The 23594-nt window shown below is 39.4% G+C and overlaps 2 protein-coding genes across 3 annotated transcripts; one reads left to right on the top strand and one right to left on the bottom strand.

Moving 5' to 3' along the window:
- Window positions 1-1288: 1288 nt before the first annotated feature.
- Window positions 1289-9469, top strand: LOC122780851 (ubiquitin-protein ligase E3A-like). Of its 2 annotated transcripts, XM_044044198.1 has the most exons (11): window positions 1289-1534; window positions 2612-2657; window positions 2827-3107; window positions 3203-4416; window positions 5016-5160; window positions 5700-5905; window positions 6252-6416; window positions 7502-7657; window positions 7742-7815; window positions 7909-8052; window positions 8297-9469. In XM_044044198.1, coding segments are annotated over exons 2-11 (2508 nt in total). In that variant the 5' UTR covers window positions 1289-1534; window positions 2612-2655; the 3' UTR covers window positions 8418-9469. The 2 variants fall into 2 exon arrangements, with proteins under 2 accessions (XP_043900133.1, XP_043900134.1); XM_044044199.1 differs by lacking the exons at window positions 7909-8052; window positions 8297-9469 and having other exon boundaries at window positions 2610-2657; window positions 7742-7902.
- Window positions 9470-9887: 418 nt separating this feature from the next.
- Window positions 9888-20259, bottom strand: cnga3a (cyclic nucleotide gated channel subunit alpha 3a). Its single transcript, XM_044044200.1, has 9 exons — window positions 20080-20259; window positions 15628-15752; window positions 14803-14895; window positions 13724-13894; window positions 13530-13589; window positions 12675-12884; window positions 12456-12557; window positions 12271-12377; window positions 9888-11768 (listed from the first exon to the last, which is right to left on the bottom strand). The coding sequence occupies exons 2-9, from the start codon at window positions 15726-15728 to the stop codon at window positions 10372-10374; spliced, it is 2241 nt and encodes a 746-aa protein (XP_043900135.1). The 5' UTR covers window positions 15729-15752; window positions 20080-20259; the 3' UTR covers window positions 9888-10371.
- Between the last annotated feature and the right edge of the window lie 3335 nt (window positions 20260-23594).

Here is a 23594-nt window from a genome sequence, read left to right as displayed (position 1 = left end):
TGCAGCCAAGTGAAGGTGCGTTCAAGAGCCTCTATTTGAAAGCGATGCCAAAAAAATAGCACAACGTTATCGATATGGTATTCATTGAGGTTTGTTTATGGAGTAAAATAAAATGTAATAGTAAATAAAATGACAGTGAATAAGTTTCACTTTTATTTGATGTTTTTTTTTAAGTAACAGTACTTCAAAAAAGGGGTAATAAAACAGCAAGTAAATATATTTCACTAAATGATTCATGTATTTGAAGCAGCTTGTGAAATAAACGCTTTAAAGTTAGTATACACAGGAAAATACTCTAACTCTAATCATTCTGCACCACACATACTATTGCATTCCCCGGCTTGTTCCCGCAGTCTTTGTGTAATGCGCCATCTAGTGGTGGCACAGTCGAATTTTAGACTCACTAAAGACTCACTTTTATTATTTTCCATATTTTGTATTTATTGTATTTGCATTATATTACCTTTGAACACATTTTTCTATGTTTTAAAGGTTTTAATTATTTTATTATGTTCACTGGATGTAGTTTTTGTTATTATCATTACTGGATTTAGTTTTTGTTATTATCATTACTGGATGTAGTTTTTGTTATTATCATTACTGGATGTAGTTGTTATTATCATTACTGGATTTAGTTTTTTGTTATTATCATTACTGGATTTAGTTTTGTTATCATTACTGGATGTAGTTTTTGTTATTATCATTACTGGATGTAGTTTTTGTTATTATAATTACTGGATGTAGTTTTTGTTATTATCATTACTGGATGTAGTTTTGTCATTATCATTACTGGATTTAGTTTTGTTATTATAATTACTGGATGTAGTTTTTGTTATTATCATTACTGGATGTAGTTTTTGGATGGTTTTGTCATTATCATTACTGGATGTAGTTTTTGTCATTATCATTACTGGATGTAGTTTTTGTTATTATCATTACTGGATTTAGTTTTTGTTATTATCATTACTGGATTTAGTTTTTGTTATCATTACTGGATGTAGTTTTTGTCATTATCATTACTGGATGTTTTTGTTATTATCATTACTGGATGTAGTTTTTGTCATTATCATTACTGGATTTAGTTTTTGTTATTATAATTACTGGATGTAGTTTTTGTTATTATCATTACTGGATGTAGTTTTTGTTATTATCATTACTGGATGTAGTTTTTGTCATTATCATTACTGGATGTAGTTTTTGTCATTATCATTACTGGATGTAGTTCTGGGTTGTGAAGAAGGGGGCGGGGCCTAATGAGGACATGATTTTTGACAAGCCCGCGCTGCATGCTGGGAAACATGGCGCCGTTGTTTACAAGACGGCAGATGAGGGTGATTTAGCAGTAACTTCAAACTGAAAGTCTTGTGACTTGTTAATGTTGTCACGTCACGGCTTCATTTACCTGTTCTTCATAAACATTGACGAATTAAACCCGAGCGACGGAAAGCGAAAACAGACGCTGACAGAGTGAACGAAGAGAGAGGCTTTGTTTTTGCACCGTCACTGACACACACGACTTTGCTTCAAATCACAGGTCAGTCACTCACACTCAACATCTGACTCTTACAAATACGTAATAAAAGTAAATAAATTCGTGCTAATATGAGATTAAAACGCACATTTAACAGTTTTAGTTACATTTGTTCAAACCTGGCAGCTCGTGGTGGTTAAGTCCCCCATAATATTGTAAAGGTGGGAAGAAGGCTCTAAATAATGACATTAGAGTAGAACGATTTCAACAGTGTTGAATAAAAATGACTTATCTGTGGTTAATATACAGGGTTTTTGGTTTCCTTTGTCACAAATGTTTCCAAGTACAGAAGCAGAATTTCTGTTTCACTTTTGTTTAACCACATTTGTGATAAATGTGTCATTTAGGTTAGAGTTTCTCAAAATGTCCTCACCAATGGACCCACTACATAATAAAAAACAGTATTTGAGGGTCCACCTCATGTATTTCCCTTGGAATTATTTGATAATTTAGTATAGAATTAGAAAGTAATCCATGTACTTCTGTAGATTACAAAATGAAAACCCCATTTGAGAACTCATTTAGGTAAAACCTTTAAAACCTCTCATGATTTTCATCATATTTCTAAAAAAAGAAAAGAAAGGTTTTGTCTTCCTGTAATCTCAAATCTCTATATCTTAACTAGTATTGTTCCTCCTTTTTGTTTATGTGAATGTATGTAACAATATGTAATATTCAACATGTCTACACACTCACATGTTCACAATCACATACATATTCATACACCCACATTACATTTACATTATTTTAACTGTTATGTTTCTTTTTTGATTTATGTCGCCTAACTGTTGACAGATTATATTACTGCTTGTGTGTCTAGTTTTATGAATCACTGCACTTTTGTGTTTGCTAATATTTGACATTGAAGAGAGATTCCCCTCATAAGCCCAAATGGTTTTCTGAATCTCTCCAGTGTGTGTTTTTTGTTGTTGTTGTTTGTGTTTTTTTTGTGCAAAATGAATAAACCTAAATCCATTTACCAAACATGTATAATAGGAGGGAAATCGTTAGATGGTAATCATTTGACTAACTAAAAAATGTCAACTCTTAAAATAATGACATTAACAATTTCTTTCAGAGGATCTTCCTTTTTGACCTGTAGGAAGATACTTGGATCCAGCCGAATGTAAGTCACTCAGTTAGTTAAATGCACTAAGATAGTCAAACTAAACTAATTACAGTATGTGCTTGTTAAATATTTAGCTCTGTAGGGTTGCAGAGTATGGGCATTGCAAGTATGTGTTTTTATGCTTGATGCTTCCCAGGCTAATTTCCCGTTTGAATGTCATATTCAGGAACAAAGCGACTGCAAAGCTTCTCATTGAGCGCTACTTTCGGCAGTTAACTGAGGGCTGTGGAAATGGCAACTGCACGAATAGGTTTTGCGCATCATGTTGTGACTTCCAACCATTGGATAACAATTCAGCCGCTGCCAAAGCGCTTGAGTTGTTTAAGAATAACGCCAAACTCTGTCCTCACCCCTCCAAGAAAGATTCTGACATTTCCAACCCAGACTCCAGTGCTGACGAAAAGATGAGTGATATGGACGTTTGTTCCCCCAAAGAGGATTTTTCAGGTACTGTCAGACAGACCCTGACTTCAGGCATGTTGATTTTGATTCAGCCCACCCTCTTACCCTCTTAACTCAATTATTTTGTTGTTGTCTTGCAGATGTTCATCATCTCACAGAGAATAATGTGTCTATGATCCTGAGCTTCTGTGAGGACGAGGGTGACTACTCTGCTCTGATCCGTGTCATTGGCAGAGTTTTCTCCAATTCAGAAGCTCTGATGAAGAGTTTTCGGAAGGATGAATCAAATGTAACCAATGACCGGGATTCTTTAAAAACAACAGATGTGGACAAACATGAAAAGCAGAGTGATCAACCCTCGGAGACGATGGGTGCTTCCTCTGCTGCTGCTCTACCAGATGAGTGTAAGGGAACGCTCCACTCCTGTGAGATCACGGTGGACGTGGATGCTGTGAGACGGGTGTATGACAGACTTACAACCATCGACCAGGTGCAGTCAGCTCTTGTGAACGCACTTGTTTACCTCACCCCAAATGTGGAACTTGACCTAGATTACCTTGATGTGTATGAAACTAACCCTGATTACCTGAACATCTTCATCATTGTGATGGAGAACAACAACCTCCACAGTCCAGAGTACCTTGAAGTGGCTTTGCCACAGTTCTGCAAGGTGATGAGCAAACTGCCGGTGACTGCGCTCGCGAGACTGTCAAAGCACTGGTCAACATACGATGTCCCACACATCCGACGTATGATGGAGACCTTCCAGCAGATCATCACTTTCACAGTCGTCAGCAATGAATACGATGCAGAAAATCTGGTCAACGACGATGAGACCGTGGTGGCTGCCACCCAGTGTTTAAAGGTTGTTTTCTATGCAAGTATCCTTGGTGGCGACGTGGACGTCGAGCACAATGAGGAGGACGTCGAGGAGGACGAGGATGATTCTGATGAGCTCACTCTACATGAGCTGCTGGGTGAGGACAGGCTCTACAAGAAGGGTCCTCTGATTGACCCTCTGGAGAAAGAGCTGGGAGTTCGGCCTCTGGACTGCATCCAACCCGTCATCCCATTTGAGGATTTTGTAAACGAGTCGCTGAATGACGTCGTTGAGATGGACAAAGATTTCACCTTCTTCAAGGTCAACGCCGAGACCAAGTTCTCTTTTCAGAGTTGCCCCTTCATCCTCAGTGTCATCACCAAGAGCCAAGGACTTTACTACGACAACAGGATCAGAATGTACAGCGAGCGACGCCTCACCGCCCTCTACAGCATGGTTCAGGGCCACCAGCCCAACCCGTACCTCAAGCTCAAGGTTCGCAGAGATCACATCATCGACGATGCCCTCGTCAGAGTGAGTCACAGCATGCTACACTACGTTACGGTTGACTCTGTTGTCAGATACTGAAATCCCCGTGAGGGCTGATTGGTTTGAGGAAAATATCTAATTTAGATAATAAATTATAAAAATTATAAAATATTATGATTTGATTTGTGTCATAAATATTTATGTCAAGCTTCAGGACAAATTTTATTGTGTAATTGATTAAAAAGAAAAGTGTAATTGTGCTCTGCTGTTTCTGTGCACCGGCATGGACACTCGCTCTCACTGAAAACGGTGGGAGGAGCATATTTAGCTCACAGGGACAGAGGAGCTGCTGGTCTCCTGCTGCCTTGTTTGATTCAATTTTGATTCATTCAAATATTTCAAATACCCAGGTCACAAAATAACACGTTTGAACTCACTAACTGATTGTGTGCAATAATGTAAAACTTTGGTGCAGTGAGCGAGTGGAGCTTAAACATACTAATAACATACTGTGTTGTTGCAACATGTACTGTCTGTTGACATAGAACGTGGAACATGGAGCCTTTGCTTAGAGAAGTGTTTCAAATGTTTGATTTCCATTTGAAAATGATTAGTCATTTAATCCTTAATCCCCTGGGTTGCAGCTGGAGATGATCTCCATGGAGAACCCGTCTGACCTGAAGAAGCAGCTGTTTGTTGAGTTTGAGGGGGAGCAAGGTGTTGACGAAGGAGGGGTGTCAAAAGAGTTCTTCCAGTTGGTCCTGGAGGAAATTTTCAATCTTGACATTGGTGAGATAATTAAGTACAGTGTTTTTATCTGCTTTAAATCTCATCCAAAAAAGATGAGTGGACTGATATTACACAGATACAAACTGAGGTGAAGAGAAACAGAAAAGAGACTTGAAAAGGTAGAAACAGCGTGTCTCTCAATTTCCATGAGCTCTCAAAAAGCAAAATGGAAGAAGAACAGTTTCTGGTTTTTACGAGGGAACATTTGTTGAAGTATTTCCAAACAGTGACTTGTTGGTCTGTGTTGGTTGCCAGGGAACACAAACATACACTGGACTGCACAGTGTTTTTTCCAGATCATGTTTTTATCCTCTTTTATTACTTGCAAAAATGTTTTTTTAAAGGATTATAAAAATAAGAAAAACATCTTGAATCTTGAAAATGTTATCAGCTTTAGACGGGTGTTTGGATTCTGTTATTTTTGGACTGGTCAGTATACTTCACTCCCTGGCATTAGCTTCATATTTAACATGCAGACTTTAGGTTTTCCAAGTTTCTACTCACAAACTAAATAAAGATCTTTTTTTTCCTCTGAACAGGAATGTTCACCTATGACAACATCACAAAACTTTTCTGGTTTAATTCGTCCTCACTTGAGACTGAAGCACAGTACACTCTCATTGGCATCGTGCTGGGGCTCGCCATTTACAACAACTGCATCCTGGACGTCCACTTCCCTATGGTCGTCTACAGGAAACTAATGGGAAAGAAGGGGACCTATTTGGACCTGTCAGACTCACATCCAGTATAGTAACTTTCTCTAAAGTTAATAGAAATGAAAACTTTGCTGCTATACACAATTTTCTATAGCAGTGATTCCCAAACTTTCTATTTGGAGACCCACTTTTTTAAGAAGGCAAACGATCATGTATCAGTCATGTTGTTGTGACTCATTTACAGCCATATCTGTAATACATACTATCATTTTTATTTGGTTAATTAATAATTTCCAAAGGATGTTTGCTAAATTAATTGTAACTTACATTTATAACTCAACTAGCAGGTCTCCTGTGACTTTGTTGTTAAACATTGTTAAATCCTCTGCTGTATGTATAATTCACACCAGTCCAATCAGGCTTCTCTTGTTGCAGGTTCTCTACCAGAGTCTGAAGGGTTTGCTTGAATACACCGGTAACGTGGAAGAAGACATGATGCTCACCTTCCAGATATCCCACACAGACCTTTTTGGAAATCCAGTATTATACGATCTGAAGGAGAAGGCAGACCAGATCCCTGTTACCAAAGAGAATAGACAGGTGATGTGTCTGTAAAAAAACAAATACTCTGACGAGCTTGAATGTAATGTAATGAATATGCTCACCACTTTATCTTGTCGTTAGACAGCCTTTCCTACAGGAAACTGATGTTTTTGTAAATCACACACTTCTCCACACCAGAGTCCATTGACAAAAACAACAATATATCGTCACAGATCACACGAGTTGTTTGTCTATTTCACTTGCTCTGTAAGTTCACTTGTGTTATTTGGCCACTTTGGTTTTTGAAAGCGTTTGTACAAATGTTACTTAAGCGACACAAAGTTACTCCTCATTGAGGCTGCACCTCCTGTCCTGTGAGTTTAAATAGCTGCTTTTGTCAATGGACTTTGGTGTGTGTGTGTGTGGGGGTTCAAGCAGGACACAGCAGTCGCGCACCCCCAGTTGTGATCAGTTGACTGAAAAGTATTAGTCACGCCCCAGTCACGGCCATTGTCACGCCGTGGCAGTCCATTTATATAAGACCCCTCCCCCTGACTCATTTCTTGATACACCAGCACTGCGTCACAAAGGTTTGAAACATTGTTCAGTGTCTTGCTTGGACTCACTCTTTTGTAGGGTTTCCTGGATTGTGCTCAACATCTGAAAGAGTAGAACCATCATCACTGAAGTGTCAGTATTCAGTCAGGAGAGGCTGTGAGCAGTGAGCATAGTTCAGCTAATAAAGAACTAATTAGTTGAGTCTATTTTTCTTTAAAAATTAAAAATCTATTACTTATAGTAGAACACTGTCACACTAAGCTTAGTTACCTGCCTGACTTTCTCCACCGTGATCATTGTAATGTAGTGTTTGGGTGCAGCAGCCAGATCCTGACTGCTGATGGAAGTAAAAAATGTGTTTTAACTTCTTTGGAAGTTATGTAGTCTTGCTTTAAAGTCAGTGGACAGATATTTCTGAATGAAAAACATTAGTGGATATTCAGTTTGTACCTCTTTTGATGTATTCTGCAACAACTTACTTGCGTTACTTCCTTGACTGTAACTTTAACATCTGTTTTCACTTATACAATCATACACTTTTATACTGCGTATTAAAAAGGTGTGTTTGTATTTGTTCTTTACAGGAGTTTGTGGATCTGTATGCTGAATACATACTGAACAAGAGCGTGGAAAGACAATTCAGAGCCTTTAAAAAAGGTTTCCTAATGGTCACAAACGAGTCCCCACTGAAGTATTTGTTTAGACCGGAGGAAGTGGAGCTGCTCATCTGTGGGAGCAGGGTGAGGAACTTAACCTCTTACCATTGTATTTTTATTGTAGCCAGTGTTTTACGACTTACACAGAAATCCTGTGTGATTTCATAGAAACTTGACTTTGAAGCCCTTGAAAAGGCCACGGAATATGACGGAGGTTATAGCAAAGACAGTCCAATAATAAAGTAAGTCTGGCTTTTTCTGCTGCAGTTATAATCTGACGTTTTTCAGAACTGACCAACATTTGCGAGGAACATTTCTTCCTTCCTCTACCACAGATATTTCTGGGAAATAATTCACTCATTTGGAGAGGAGCAGAAGAGGTTGTTCCTTCAGTTCACCACCGGCACAGACCGAGCCCCAGTCGGCGGACTCGGCAAGTTAAAGATGATCATCACCAAGAACGGCACAGACACAGACAGGTACGTGAGACTGAGGGACAGGTTTTTCTTTTTTTGTCTCTAAAAAGACAACAGATCAGGTTATTTCAGATTAAATTTGAAAAGAAGTTTGTCTCTTGCATGTGTCAATAATTTTGAACTCCTATTTTGAAGCCTCATGATTCCCAAATTTGATGTTACTGTTGTTTCCACACCCACAGACCTGAGCTTTGAGTATTTTGAATAAAAACCTTTTTATGCCATTTCTTTTCCTCCTCTCCTGCAGGCTGCCGACCTCTCACACCTGCTTCAACGCACTGCTGCTCCCAGAATACAACTCCAAAGAAAAACTGAAAGAGAGGCTCCTGAAGGCCATCACTTACGCTAAAGGCTTTGGGATGCTGTGATTGATTACAGATTAGGACAAACAAACAAAGGGAGTATCGCTAAAATAAATAAAAACAAAATGCTGAGGGAAAAGCCATGAAACAAAATGCTGCAGTGACCCTGTGCCTAACTCATCAGCCCGTCACTCACCGAGGCCTCACTGCCTTTGAGAGTCAATTTCATACGTTTCCCAAAGTCAGTGTGTCTACAATCGTGGTCGTTGGGATCCACTGTCCAACATGCACCAACACACCTGATTCCCATAAATGGCTGGTTAGCAGGCCTCTGAATCAGGTGTGTTGGAGCATGGAAACATGAGGACCACGGTTGAGAAACTCTGCCCCACGTTTTAACATGTTTTTTTTGTCTTTTTTCATGTGTGTTTTGTTTCTGAAGAAACTTGGAAAGTGCACTTACACACAGTATTCTCATGAATGCCAGAACATGCCTTTCTTTTTTTAAATGTAGTTTGATTTGCAGTTGTTCATAACGTAGCAGGAGTTAGTCCTCACCCTCATCTGAGTAGACGGCTGATAATGGTGCTCTTTGGTTGTGATTATCAGTGTGGTATCTACATGTATGACTGCTGAGCCATGACTTAGCCTCACTGACGAGCGCGTGTTCCACAGTTTGCTGCCAGTGTGAGAGCCACCTCACCTCTAACCTGACGGTTATTTTAAAGTATTTGTGTTGTGCCAGTTATTTTGCGTTTGAAAAAGGACACTGTGTGTTGTGTTGTGTTGCGATGTCATGAATCTGAGCAGATGATTTGCTTTCGTTAGGAGTTTCAGAATGTGTTTACTGACTGGTCAGTTCAGACTTTCACATCCTGAAAAAGGTTGTTTGTTTTTTTCCCTTCCTGTATTTGGTTAGTTTGCTGTAAAGTGCTGTTCATTGCACATGAGTTAAGTGCTGTCACCAAATGTGCAATGTCTGTCTGAGTTGTAGAGTCACATGTTAACAGCTGTTTTATTTGGCCAAATATCTCAGGTACATAAATTATGTGCAGATAATGTGAAACTCGTGAATTAACAATTATGCAAAAGAAATAAAACCTATTGAAACTTTTAAATGTTGTCCAAAATATTGAACTAATGTTATTACTAATAACACAGCTGTGAGTGCTTAACTGTAAGATTAAATGTGTCATTTTGTGGTATTTAAAAATCCTTTGTTGTGATTGACCCAAGAGACATAAACTCACCAAACGAGTAACCCTGTGTTGCCACAAGCTTAAAATACTGATTTTTTCCAGTTGGAAAATGTAGTCTAACAACAAACCTATTCATAAGACACCACAGGATCAGTTTTTCCTCGTGTCACTGTAAGGGACAGCCTCCATCTAATGCTAATTCTTGGCACAGGGGGCGCTCACAGCTCTGGGAGCTCTGACTACGTGTCTGCAAGTGCCATCATACAACTGCACTTGAGAAATTCAGAAAACTTGGAACTATCCCTTTAGGATAAAGTTTTGAGGCACTTCACATTCAGTAGCAACATTTTATTTCACTTGTAAAAATGACAGTATGAACATTAAGACGTGATATTTCTTATATGGACATTTTTTTAATGTTAACTCACATAAACGACATTAAAATTTACAACTGATAGCATATGCTGCTAACACAACTGGCATTCATTCATTTCTTTTTTTATTTATTACATTCATACGGTATCGTTCAGAAGATCAAACTGATATTGAAGTTGTAATGTTGAGTTTTTCCATTCACACTTTAGAAATAAAAACGTGCGTACTGATCAGGAACAGGAAACAATCCTCATTTATTATTTCTAAGGCTATTTCTTTAAAAAAGAAAAGAAAAAGCTGCTTCTGAGCAAAATGGTGAAGCATAACAACATGGAACGGCCGACAGTCGCAGCATTGACACATTATGATGTGTAAATGGATAGAAACACAAGATTTAAAAAAAAAAAAAACTCCTGAGTTAAAAATCCCTTTCATTTTCTGTCACTTTATTGGACTTTTTTGTCTTTGTCGGCCACCACTTCAGAAAGGTCCTCCGGCTGTATAGATTTCACTCTGGACTCCATGGTGGTGATTCTCTGCTTCATCCTCGTCTGGCTGGAGGTGAACTGCGCCATCAACTGGGCAAACTTGGTCTGCATGGTGTCCAGGTTGCTCTGCAGTTGGACGATCTTTTCTTCCAGGTCTTTGGGGTCAGCACCGGCATTTGCGACTGACTCGTCGATCAGATTGTCTTTCATCAGGATGGCTTTCCCCTTCTCCTCCAAAGCCTTCTTGGCGTCTGGATACTCAGTGAGAGCTTCCATCAAATCGTCTTTGGACAAGGCAAAGAGATCAGAGTAGCCCACGCTCCTGATGTTGGCAGTTCTCCTGTTGCCTGCCTTACTTCCCTTGATTCCTAGGATACTAATTTCCCCAAAGTATGCGCCGTCACTGAGCACTACAAACTGCGTGATTCCGTCATCGGCCACCACAGCTAGCTTCCCCTCCTTGATGATGTACATCTCCCTGCCAATATCCCCCTTCTTACAGATGTAATCTCCAGGACTGAACACCTGTGGCTGCAGCTTGAGCACCAGTTCAATCAGGAGACCGGCTTCACAGTCCTGGAAAATTCGCACTTTTTTCAACGTATCCAAATGGACGTTGATGGCGATCTCAGCCTTGAGCTTGTCGGGGAGGTGCTTCAGCACTTCCTTCTCATCGCAGGTCTTCTTCTCTGTCCAAAGGTAGTCAAACCACTTGATGACCCTGGCCTCCAGCTCTTTGGTGACCTTTCGAAACTGCATGTACTGCTTTATGGAGTCAATCTTTGCCTGGAACTCGGCACGAGAAGCGTTCATGTTGGAGATCATAGCACCGACGTTACCGACGATACTGGCAAAGATCAGGACACCAGTGAGGAAGTCGGCGATGACAAAGAGGAATTCAATGTCCTTGACTGGTGGAGGGGTCTCTCCAATGGTGGTGAGGGTCAGTGTGGACCAGTACAGGGAGTAGATATACTTCCTGGCCAAGCGGCCGTGCTCCGGGTGACTGATATTGGGATACACCCAAGTGTCAGATCCAAAACCGATGGTTTTTGAAAGTGCAAAGAACATGCAAGCGTTCCAGTGGATAATAATAAGGATATAAAGCACAAGGTTGCTGATTCGAAATATGTTCGGGAAGCTGGTTCTGGTCTCAGTCCGTTCGAAGAACTCAAAAAGCCTCGAAATTTTGCAAAGACGGTTGAATCTAAACTCTGGGTTGTTGTATCCGAATCTCAGGAACAGCAGATCGGTCGGTATCATTGAAATCATATCGTACTTGAACTGAGGCGTTGTTCTGTATTTATCCCTCAGTTTCTTGCTGTCTTTCACCAGCAAGCCTTGTTCCAAGTAACCTGGGGGACAAGCAAATGGTTAGCAGCCAAATCCACGATCAACAATGGACACGGATACAAAAGGTGCATGCGTAGAAGCCACATAATTCAACTATTTTAAAGGTTCAGTCTGTCAGACATCTAATAATCCTCCGCTCACCTCTTTCCATACAAGAAAGGATATTGTGCTTTGTTTTTTGCTTCAAAATGTGAAATACAAGCTCTAAATGTTCAACATCGGAGCACAAGATGGCAGACTGTGTAAAGCAAGGCCCTTGCCAAGAGTATAAATAAGAGGCTTATTTTAAAGGTATGGAAATCACATTTTTATTTTAGTAAGGAAAACTGTGCTTTTTCATTCTCAGTCTGTCTGTGAGTCTCAGACCGACAAGTCAGTCAAAGCCAGTGTTCCTCACTGACACTGAGGAAACCTTTAACGTATCCATTATAAAATATTAAGAATTATAAATGCTGCTGCTACGTCGTCGCACAGTGTCGCTTTAAACATTTTCAAGAATCCAACCTGTTCTCGATCTGACAAACGTGTCCATGTAGTAGATGACGTCTGCGGTGTAATCCAAGAAGAGCCAGAGTTTTGTATAAGTGTTCTGGAGTTCGTTAAAACAGGCTCTGAAACAAAGATGTTTAAATGGTGTGAACATCCACTAGGAATTAGATTGAATGCGTGTTAAAATAAAATAAAAATACCTTGTTACGATCATCATTAGATTATAAAATACTGGGCCTGCGATGACAGTCAGCCATTTGTAGTATACATCTGTAGCTGGATCCATAATCCAGATTTCTTTCCTACACAAACAAAAACAAATCAAGTTAGTTGAGTATAAACGTAATATCTTTACATGAAGATGAAACTGACAGACTTGTTTTCTGTTATCCATAACCCACAGCTGATTGTTTACTTACGGGGGCGCCTCTTTCTTTTTATCATCTTTCTTATCATCCTTCTTCTCATCCTTCTTCTCGTCCTTCTTCTCATCCTTCTTCTCGTCCTTCTTCTCGTCTGTTTTCTCGTCCTTCTTCTCCTCCTTCTTGTCCCCGTCTTTCTTCTCGTCTTTCTTCTCCTCATCCTTTTTCTCGTCTTTTTTAATCTCGTCTTTTTTGTCCTCTTTTTTGCTACGGATCACAAGTTTACTTTTGGACACCAGTGAAAAGAGGACGGCGGTCTACGAGGGACTGTCCTACCTGACGACATCTACTCTACGTACGGGAGGACTACACTCGTACTGGGGGGTTAGGCTGGAGGATTGTTGGAAGATTTGGTGCAGGTCATACATTTGTCCAACAGATGGCACCATGATATTTCTTTCAGTTTTTCCACTTTCAAATCTAAGTCACTCACTCACTCACTCACTCACTCACTCATCTTCTGCCGCTTTATCCTCCACATTAGGGGGCGCTTGTGCCAATCCCAGCTGACAGGTCACCAGTCCATCACATAGAAAGACAAACAACCATTCACTCTCACACTCATGTCCAGTTTGCCTAATCTCCAAATCTGCATGTTTTTGGACTGTGGGAGGAAACCAGAGACCCTGGAGAAAACATGCAAACTCCATGCAGAGAGACCCTTGTTCCAACCAGGTTACAAATCTGGGTGTTCTTGCTGCAAACGACTTGCAACAATAAATCCCTCAAACATTTAAAGATTTAGTTTGATCTAATGCAGAAGGAAATGGGGAAGTTGGAAGGTTTGTTCTGAAGGAGTTCTGTACAAATATCTACAAATCTACGTCTACTGTTCAACACACACACACTTACTCGTCTGTGTTGTTGCAGTTATTCATGTTGTAAGTAGCCAGTGGCCACTTACTGGGAAGGCTTTGGAGAGAGATACACAGCCCGGTGAACTTTGTGGAAGTGGCTGTTAAATGGTTGGACACCTGTTTGGTGTCCACTGCTGTCACTGTGAGTTCAAATGGAGTTCGAACTCGCGCCGCAGTCTTAATACTTACTTTGTTTTGCGGAGTGTGTCGCTGTGACCCACAGACTGGGCGTTGCTCTCTCGCCCGGCCATGTCTTTGAGCTCGGGGCCTCTGAAGCGATCCAGGAACGAGTCTCGCCTCTCCGTCTGAGGGTTAACTCGGTGAGACAACCATTTCCGCAGCATGTAGAAGTAGGAGAACCTGCAGGGTCAGAGGGAGGTTCAGAGGAGAGCGTGGCTACATCCATAAATGTGACTGCACATGAACTTATCAAGCATTAGGATACATGATTCAATTGTTGCATAACATTGTATGATACTTGTACAGCTGTTTTAAAGGTCCCGTGTGTAAAATATAGGCAGAAATTAAGATTACAAGATTAAGAATACATTTCACACACACTGTACCTTTAACAGTTTAAAGATTTACATTAATAAATACAAAATAAATTTGTAAATCTTTATTTACATAAAGTAAATAAAGATTTACTTTATGTACTTATTTATTTTCAACTTTGACATCAGTCTTAACTTTTTGGGAGGCATTACTGATACATGTTTCTCTTTTGACCTTTACCAGTTATTTCAATCAAACAAATCAAGTTTACACAAAACAAATGAAACACTGTATGCTGCACTTTTAGACAATTTTAACCAATTTCTACCCGTGGATGAGTAAAGTATTCACTCTGTGATTCTGATTCTGATGTTTACATGGCGTGTAAATATACACAAAAACTACATTTGAGCCGTCCTGTCAGATCTTACTGCTGTAGACAACCTTGGAGAAAAAACAAAGGTCCCTCATCTTTAGGTAAAGTTATATATCCATTTATCTCTTAAGCATATACAACAAACAGATGGACTCTTGGTCGTCATCAGGGTTCACATTGGTCAGCGTTTGTCTGCAGTATTAACATTCAGCAGAACGTCTTGGATTTTGTTTTTGTGTTTTCTTAGTCTTAAGGTTTGAAACCTAAATTATTAACACAAACTAAAGTTGCCCAATTAAGTTAAAAAAAAATGATACAGGCATTCTTATGGTAGAATCAGCTACAGGAACTAGATGTCTTCCATCTAAAAACTCTAAAATCTACTCCAAATGTTTACCTGGCCACTGCCTGAGTAGCTGTGTGTGAGTCTCTGTAGGACGATGATAACGATGGCGTCCTCTCTGAATTGTCATCGCAGAGGGAGTGAACTCTGGAAGACAGTGGGATTGGAGAAAGCGACAAGGACACGATCAAATCACACCACGATTATTGTCCAAGAGGCTAATTCCAGTGTGTCTGATGCAGAAAGCAGGTAATGTTGGTGCTTTTTGCTCAATTCAAAACCCTTTAAAAAGTCCAGGAGCAACGTAAATGAATTTAATGGTCTCTTGTATGTTACTTGGAGCTGCATGGTGAAGGAAACAGCAGCAGCTGTTATAGTCAGAGAGCACTTGATTGCTGTTGGTGGATACTTGAGTAAAAGTAGTAAGTATCTTACCAGAAAATGACTTTGGTTGATGTTCAAGTCACTTTTTTACAAAATGACCTAAAGTATATTGCATTTACTGTACTTAAGTATCAAAACTATCTAAAATTTTATTTGAGAAGTAAAAGTATTTCAACAAGTGCAGAGTTAGAATTGAGTCACGCTAGCTCATTGGTAAAACAAGTTGTCTTTCAACTGGAAGGTTGTTCGCGTCGCACCTGACGGGAAAGGGAATGAAAGATGTGTGATAGAGTGAGTGATGTGTGAATGGGTGAATAGCAAAACTCTCGTGTAAAACAGCTCTGAGTGTTCATCAAGACTAGAAAAGCGCTACATAAATACAGACAATTCCAACTATTCTTCTTCTGATTTTATTTGGTAGTAACGAGTAACAAAGGTCAATCAACCCTCCTGAATGTTGCAAACTGGACCTTTAACTGAGCGGCGGTGTCACACCTGCTGTCTCCATTTTCAACAACCGCAAGTTGATCAACAGGTGTATTTGTGGACAGTCGCAGTCTGGTTGAGTCGGGACTTCTGCTGCAGTGTTCTGCCATGTTGTTGTGAGAGGCTGTGGAAGCCTGAAGCACAGAGGAACAAACACACAGTCCATACATCAATAATCATACACTTTTAATTCTATACGTATTCTAAATGGAACGCATCATTTTACTGGGATTGTGTGCATTAGGAAAGCACTTGCTGGGAACACTGATTAATAATGTTAATAATGTACAAACAAGCATCATCATGCATACATTTCAAAATTCTGACATGACCTTTCAGTAGCATGTTGTGTGGTTGTATGTGCTGCTGACAGGCGACACCTCCTTTCGTGTACAATATGAGTATGTTTGCCATTTTATCTTATCTTCTGTTACAAAGTCTTTCATGGCTGTAAACTCAAGTTGAACCTTTCCCACACCAAAGTTTTGTTTAAGAAAATCGACGTTTTGAGCCCACAGGGACACAGGAGATCCAGATCGGCTGCTGTGTCAAGTTCGTGTTCCTTAAATCTGAACAAAGGAAACATAACACATGTTGAGTTACTGATGGAGGTGAAGTGAATCACCTGTGCACTGAGATCTGACATCACAGATTATCTCCATGGACGTTGCAAGATCGCAGATTATCACAGATTTAAGCATTGATTTTATTAGTCTTTTGATAGATGGAAGGACTAAAATCAGTTTTCCCCTCTGTTCAATGAGAGCGAGTGTGTAGGTCTCAGACTGGTTCAGAAATCAGAACATAATGTACTCATACTCATAAGTACATATGCTGTACTTCTCTACTATACCTACTTATACACTGATAGTATTAAGACTTTTACCCAAGTAGTATTCTGATAGTATTCTTTATCGTCTCAGGTGCGGTGTAGTTTAATGGTACAGCGCACACACCGCTGCTCACTACAGTTGTGTTGTCCATGACTTTCCTCAGTCTGTCTTGGAGACGCCTAAAAATACACGCTCATTATGTCCTTAACATTAAACCGGATCAGTGGCCTCTTCTCTGTCAACCATCGGCTCGGTTTTAAAATAACTAAGCTCTGGCTTACAGGTAGACTATACTGTACTGTCGTCGCTATGTTTGGTTTTGTGTACAGCGGGTTAAGACTATTAGGGTTTCACTTAGAGAGAACAGGGACAACCAGGGCCATCGCAGCAGGACAGGCAAAGCAGGCATGTTCTCAGAGGCCCCGAGCTCAGAGCGGGGCCCCTGCCACAGCATGTTCACTTTTATATTCTGTTATTATATTCAATATTAACGTGGCATAATCTGGCAAATCCCTTGTGTCTGTTGCACATGTTTAAACAAATTCTGTCTCCTTTGAACTCAAATAATCACATTTATTACAAGCTGCCAATTTTCCTGAATATGTGAATGGTTTCATTTGTTGGATTTATCATGCACTATATTCAATCAATTCAATTAAATCAAACAAAAATAGGTGATTTGCTCCACATGCAAATGCTGCTCAATGTGCTTTATTATTTGAATTTAAAAGAAAACAGAGTAAATGAGAAGCAGAAGTTGATGAAGTTTTGTTTAAAATTGTGATTAAATTCATTTTTCCTTTTTTTGTTTGTTGTTGTTTACTGATGTAATGCTTGTTCTTTCTGGAGTTTGTTATCATTATGGTTTGGAGAGGGCTTTCTGCATTAAAGTAATAATGAGTGACACTATTGTTAGAAACCTCTTGTCAAGGCCCAGTGCCACTTGTTTGATGTAGCCCCCACCCCACCATCAATCTCTGTTGCCTGGTAACCCAAAGTCTCTTGAATCGCCCCTGAATAAACCTGTACATGACTCTCTTCAGTTGTGGATAAATAAAATCTCATATTTGTTATAATTTGGTGCCGTTCAGGTTCATTTTAACACCTCGTAAAAGATCCACAGTCAATATCTCGGCACCATTTTTCTTTGCCTCGTGTAATAGTTGCTAGTAAATAATGACTCGCTGATCTCTGGGGAAACACCAATGGTTGTAACACGTGCACACGTGTAGATTAGAGCTAATACCAGGGAGTTAACCAACCCCCACTAAACTAAATCACTCTGACAGGTTCACAGAGAAGCTCAGTGCCTGATGGCTGATGGTGAGGGTGAAGCCCATAGTGTGTCTGTACATCATCATCATCATCATCATCCCCAACCCACGCAGCTGTTTTAATGCACCAGGCAAAACAACAGCAGTCTATATGAACCAGCATGTCTTTCCTTTAAATCATGACAACCATATTGGGATGATGATGGTGCTGTTATTCCAGCTCATTCATGTTGTTGTAAAAAGGTGTTGAACCTCTTTCAAAAAGCTTTATTTGTCCCCACACATGGAGCAGTTATCAGCAAACACACAAAACAGTCAACTATAGGTTATTTTAAGTTATAAATAAGAGTCAAAATAAAAGTATTTTACGTAAGGTGCAGCGGTTTGAGGTATACCATCATCAGTCTGATGTATACAGTATAAAAACACACCACTCAGTAACTTTTACAGTCTTTTACACTGAAATTGTCGATTCAGCACCAACTCAAACTAGGACCAAACACAGCAGTGTTAAACGTAACTATCATATAAAGTAACACTGCGTTCTGATTAGGACAAAAGAGTCAGTTTAACATCCAATTAGGACCAAATAAACTCTGGAATTGTGTTAAATTGAACTCTTTCAGTCTGAATTTGAATCTATAGAAACACAAAACCACTCTTTTAATAACCTGCGCCTGCTGAGAGCTTCTTGGACTATGCTGAATTGAAATGAACACACAGAAAGCATGTCTGCACTCGGGACACTTGTTTACCTGCGTGTGTGTAATAAAGAGCATTTCACAGCCACTGTTTCACAGTTTGTTTCTGGAGATTAGTCGCGCTGTAGCACCAGCGGGTCAAGACCCACTAAGAAGCTTGTCGCTTGCAGCGAAGGTGCACACACTCATCGCCATCCAAACATCTCCATTCCCTAATAATATAGGTTTTATTTTAAAAACTCATTATAGAGCAGTTACATTTTCTTATTATGTCTTTTATGTGTTCAACTAAAAGAGCCCTGCACTGTGGAGCTGATGAATTACTTATTTACAGGAAACATGACATGGACATGATCTTATTACAGCCAATGATTTTTGTGCATCTGCCACTCAATATGTCCTCACTGAAGACTCCAGTATGTCCAGTATGTCCATAGCCTGTATTTCATTTAATTCAAAATGCATGTTTGGACATTTTTAATAGTGTTATTAACTTTTTTAACTTCAAAAAACAAAACACACACACAGGAGACCAGGAACACATGGTTACATTCATTGCTTTTACACAACTTTTGCTACAGTTTCACTTATTTTACTGCTGTTTTCATCTATTTACTCATGTGGACATTTCATTTGTTTCTTCTTCTTCTTCTTTTTTTTAAATCAGGTTTTAATTTACTGCCAAAGAAGGTGTTGACAATGGTAAACATGATTATCATTATGTAAATAAATAAACAAATAAACAAATAAATGGAAGAAGAGTAAACCCTTCTTTTTCAGCTTGTTTTAAAAATGAAATGAAAAGCTGTTTGACATCCTGTGACAAAGTGAAGTAAATCTATGTCTAAGTCTCTTGGTCTTGTTGATCAACAGCATATTTTACTTTTGTTGAAATGTTGTCAACCCCTCCCCCATCATTGTTCTCTCTCATCTGTTCTTGTTACTGATTTTCATATTCTTTGTTTTGTTTTTGTTACTTCCGGTTATTTCACGATGTGGTTGACGTGTGTGTGCGCGTGTGTGCGTGCGTGTGTGCGTGTGTGTGTGTGCGTGTGGGTCTATTAGTGCTGCAACTAACGATTATTTTCACAAACGATTCATCGGTGGATTATTTTCTCGATGAATCGAAAACTAGTTTGGTCCATGAAATCAAATGAAATATCGATCATTGTATGGAAACCTGGAAATGATGACGTTCTTAAACGAGAAAGAAAATATTAACTTTTAAGAAGCTGGAAAATCAGAAATCGTGTTTTAATTATTGAAAAAAAAACCTCAAACCAGTTATCAAAATAGTTTTAATTAAAACGATTAATTTAGTAATTGATTAATAATCAATAAGCGATTGCAGCTCTAGTGTCTTACATACAGAATATGTCTATTTACATACGTATGTGTGTGTTTATATACAGTATATACATAAACAAACCAAAATAGAGTTTTGCAAATTGAATTCTTCAAATAAACTTTTAAAAAGTGTTTTTTATTTATTTAAGATGAGCCGCTTCACTTTCAATAAGTCTGAGTAAAATGACAATAAAGACGTTTATGATTCTGAAAAACAAAACAATCTTCATCACTTTATGCTCATTAATACTTTATGATCATGAATATATACAAAGAGCCTGTTGGTGAATTATACGCGTCACTCACCAAGTGTGAAGCCTTGGTGAACACGCTGTGCCCCTGTGGTGATATTATCCTCCTGATATTATTTCCATCTTCATAACAGCAAAGAGAAAAAAAACCATTTGACTTCCAGTGAAATGTTCTCGATCACAAAGCGTCACCAAACACATCGATGCCGGCTGCGAGTCATTGGTGCCAGCGGCTCTGCTGGATGAGGAGAGAGGAGACAAGAGGACTCAAGAGGAGGACAGATCCCAGATCAGAGGAGGGGAGGAGTCCTGCTGTCCATCACTACAACACTGCACTGTAGTCCAGCACGCGCACGTACAGGTTGTACAAGTACACGGTGGTCATGTACTTTTACATCTAAGCTACTGTGTAACAATAATTACTCATTCTGCAATAATCAAAATGTGGTCAATGTAAGTGAAGGGGGTTGTTTTTCTTTTCTCAGATTGTCATTGATTGTCCACTTTTGCATTATTATTCTTTGTTTGTTGCTTATTTCATTTATATTATATACTGTATATCAGTTCCATGTTTGAAATAAACTACTAACATTATTTCAATTAAATCAGATTTGAATTATGTTCCCTAAAGGACCAGTCCAAACAAACATCTCAATATAATTCAATTCAATTTTCATAGGATGATTTGACTTAATTCCGTTCAAAATATGTCCATGTGCCATTTCAATGCAGGTCTCGTTGAAATCTCATCCACATACAAGGACAAGACTGAACCTCATGTGACAATATTACACGTGTATCCTTTCAATTCAACTCATTCAATATTTTATTTGTCGTACAATGGCCAATTCAAGGCGAGCAGGTCTATCAAATATAATATATTCAGATGTCATGGTGGAGGATTAGAGGATAACTCACTCGAGGTTGGGTTAGTACATATCTGTCAAATCAAAATCAAAATAATAACAACCCCCCGTTTATTTCCCTTGGAATAATATGACTATAGATTGTGCTGTTACAATTGATGCTATTTCAGATAGCAAAATATTTTTATTTTTGATTTATTTTGCTTTTAGTGTGGAAATGGAACTTTGTGTCACTGTGTCAACGGCTCAATGTCCTGCACCAAAGTACCCTGAGAAAATCAGTGATTTTACTCAAAGGCACTCAAAGGACTTGTTGATCCACTGTTGCCTCCATCAGTAAGTCGGACTTCTGTGTTTAACGTCCTTCATTTGGATTGAACTAAGTGAAACAAACTAATCAAATGAGACAACAGAAGAGCAGCATCTCCTGTGTCCCTGACGTCTAAAAATGGGTTAGGGTAAAACTCATATTACCTCACACAGCCCTAAAAACCTAAATTATCACTTCATTATCTTTAAAATCAATCATCGTTATCTATGTACCACTTGTGTGAGATGTCAGTCAACTGTAAAAACTAAAGGAACAGTCGGTGCAGCTTTAACAAACACACTGCTTTACCAAAAGTGATGTTTGATGTAAGTGATTAAGAAAAAGAAAATGAAATGTCAGTATTAGACTTAGATGAAGTGATTCTGAAGTGAATCACTCCATGAGTAATAATGAAGGAGAGAGAGAGGCATCATTGGGCTGCTCTCCTTCATCAGTCACTCACTCATCTGCCACAGTGAGGCTCCGCCCCCCTTCCCCATGACTCTAAAGTATAAGGTTAAAAGAGAAATCCCCTTGGCAGTGTGTGGGGCTGCACTGCTAATCCCAGCTTAGACTTCAGAACCTGTTTCACTTATCTAATTCTTCACTCCAAAGAAAATATGTCACTTTTGTGCATTTTATTTGTTGTTTTAATATTTCCACAATTTCATAATCACACTTAGGCATTATGAATTATGTTGGATTTCATAAATGCATATTAATGAATGCATCTTAATTAAATGAATTAAAGGCCCAAAATGAGGGCATGTGTAATACTTGATGCAAACAGTGCAGTAAAAGTGACACTGTTGTTTTTTGTTGTTTGTTTGTTGTTGTTTTTGTCGCCGTCTGCAGCAGATTGGAGGCAGCCATATTATTTACTTAAGGATTTTAGGATTGTCCTCAGTGAGAGTGGGTTCACGACAATCCATCAATAGACACACAGTGCACTGGATGTACAGAGACGGCGCTTATGCTGTCAACAGAGACACCGACACAGCCTGAAATAACATGTCTCCAAATAGTGTGTGTGATTGTACACATTTATTGTAAATGCAATTATTTCTAATTCCTCCTTAAACTCTGGGATCACTGCTCCTACCAGGATTTAACATGTGGCCATGGAAAAATCCTAATTATGCTTTATTTATTTGGACTCTGGGATGGAAAGAGAAAATCAGACCAAGCAGTTTGACCAATAATTCTGCAATTCTCTGAACCTCATTAGGGTTTAGGGCCGTCTCCAGGTGCACTGAGATCCATTGAAAGCCTCTTTACATCTCTGCCAGAAGGCACATGGTAATTACTGCATCCTAAAGCCTGGCTTTTCCCAGAGTGCACCGTGACACAGGCAAACATTGTCTCCGCCTCCTCCTCCTCCTCCTCCTCCTCCTCCGTGGCTGCCCCGGCGTTGCGTTTCCAAGTCAATCAGACTCTGCGTCGACTGCGCTTGTGACCACTGAGTCAAATCCACACTGATGTGATGGGTCTGTAATCAGGCCTGATCAACAACAGTGAAGCCAAACACACAGTAGATTGTGTTTGTGTATAATTGACTGTGTTGATGCAATATATTCACTTACAAGTACCCCATCAACATCTTAGCTTCCTCTCAAGATGGACTTTAGAAAATGATAGAAAATGTTAACCTTGTCTTTTTAGTGGTTGTTTAAGTGGTTATCCCTGATTCAACTCAGCCTAAACGTGAAAAAGGCTTCTGCTGCGTCCTTCTGTGTACAGGCATGAATATAAATATACACTATGTCACAAAGGATTGGGATGTCCAACTATTTCACTAACAGGGACTGTGTAACGATGTATTCAAGTACATATACAAGACTTTAATATGGAGTTCTTGGAAGACTCCACAAGGTTTTGAAGTGTTTGAATGTGAATTTGTGTCCAGTCATTGTGTCGAGCATTGACGAGGTCAGGCACTGATGTTGGACGAGAAGACCTGGCTCATAATCTCTGCAGTTCGGACTCTGTGCCGACCGTCCATAGCTTTGTTAACACAGTTGGAAGCATAGCATTGTCTTGGTATGTTGAAGTGTTAAGATTGTCCTTCATTGGATTTAAGGGGCGGAGCCCAGAGCCTGACTCACTTTTATTTCCCTGTTTTGTTGTGCAGTTTTTTTGTGCGTCTCTTAATGGTGTTGTGTTTTCGTTATCTTGACACATCCTCTTGTCCTGTCTTGTCACCTCATCACACCTTTGTCTGCTTTTGAACCTTTTAGATTATCTGCCCCGCCCTTTCACCTGTTGTCTCTACCTTCCTTGTACGTAGTATATAGACTTGCTTTGCTGCTATGACTCTGGTTTTACTCCTCATGACTTACCCCTTGTGCCCTCTGCTTTCCTTATTTTTGTTCTTGTTCTATTTTTGCTTGTTTT

This window comes from Solea senegalensis, linkage group LG14 (genome assembly GCF_019176455.1).
Source record: "Solea senegalensis isolate Sse05_10M linkage group LG14, IFAPA_SoseM_1, whole genome shotgun sequence".
Classification (NCBI taxonomy): domain Eukaryota; kingdom Metazoa; phylum Chordata; class Actinopteri; order Pleuronectiformes; family Soleidae; genus Solea; species Solea senegalensis.
Note: the sequence above shows the minus strand (reverse complement) of the source record. Positions and strands in the feature narration are given on the sequence as shown.

Coding starts and splice junctions, on each gene's coding strand:
- LOC122780851 (XM_044044198.1), top strand. Junction 5,906..6,251: donor ACCTGTCAGACTCACATCCA/GTATAGTAACTT, acceptor CTCTTGTTGCAG/GTTCTCTACCAGAGTCTGAA. Junction 8,053..8,296: donor AACGGCACAGACACAGACAG/GTACGTGAGACT, acceptor CCTCTCCTGCAG/GCTGCCGACCTCTCACACCT.
- cnga3a (XM_044044200.1), bottom strand. CDS start 15,728: ATGGCAGAACACTGCAGCAGAAGTCCCGACTCAACCAGACTGCGACTG. Junction 14,896..15,627: donor GTTGAAAATGGAGACAGCAG/GTGTGACACCGC, acceptor ACTGTCTTCCAG/AGTTCACTCCCTCTGCGATG. Junction 13,590..13,723: donor GACACACTCCGCAAAACAAA/GTAAGTATTAAG, acceptor CTCTCTCCAAAG/CCTTCCCAGTAAGTGGCCAC.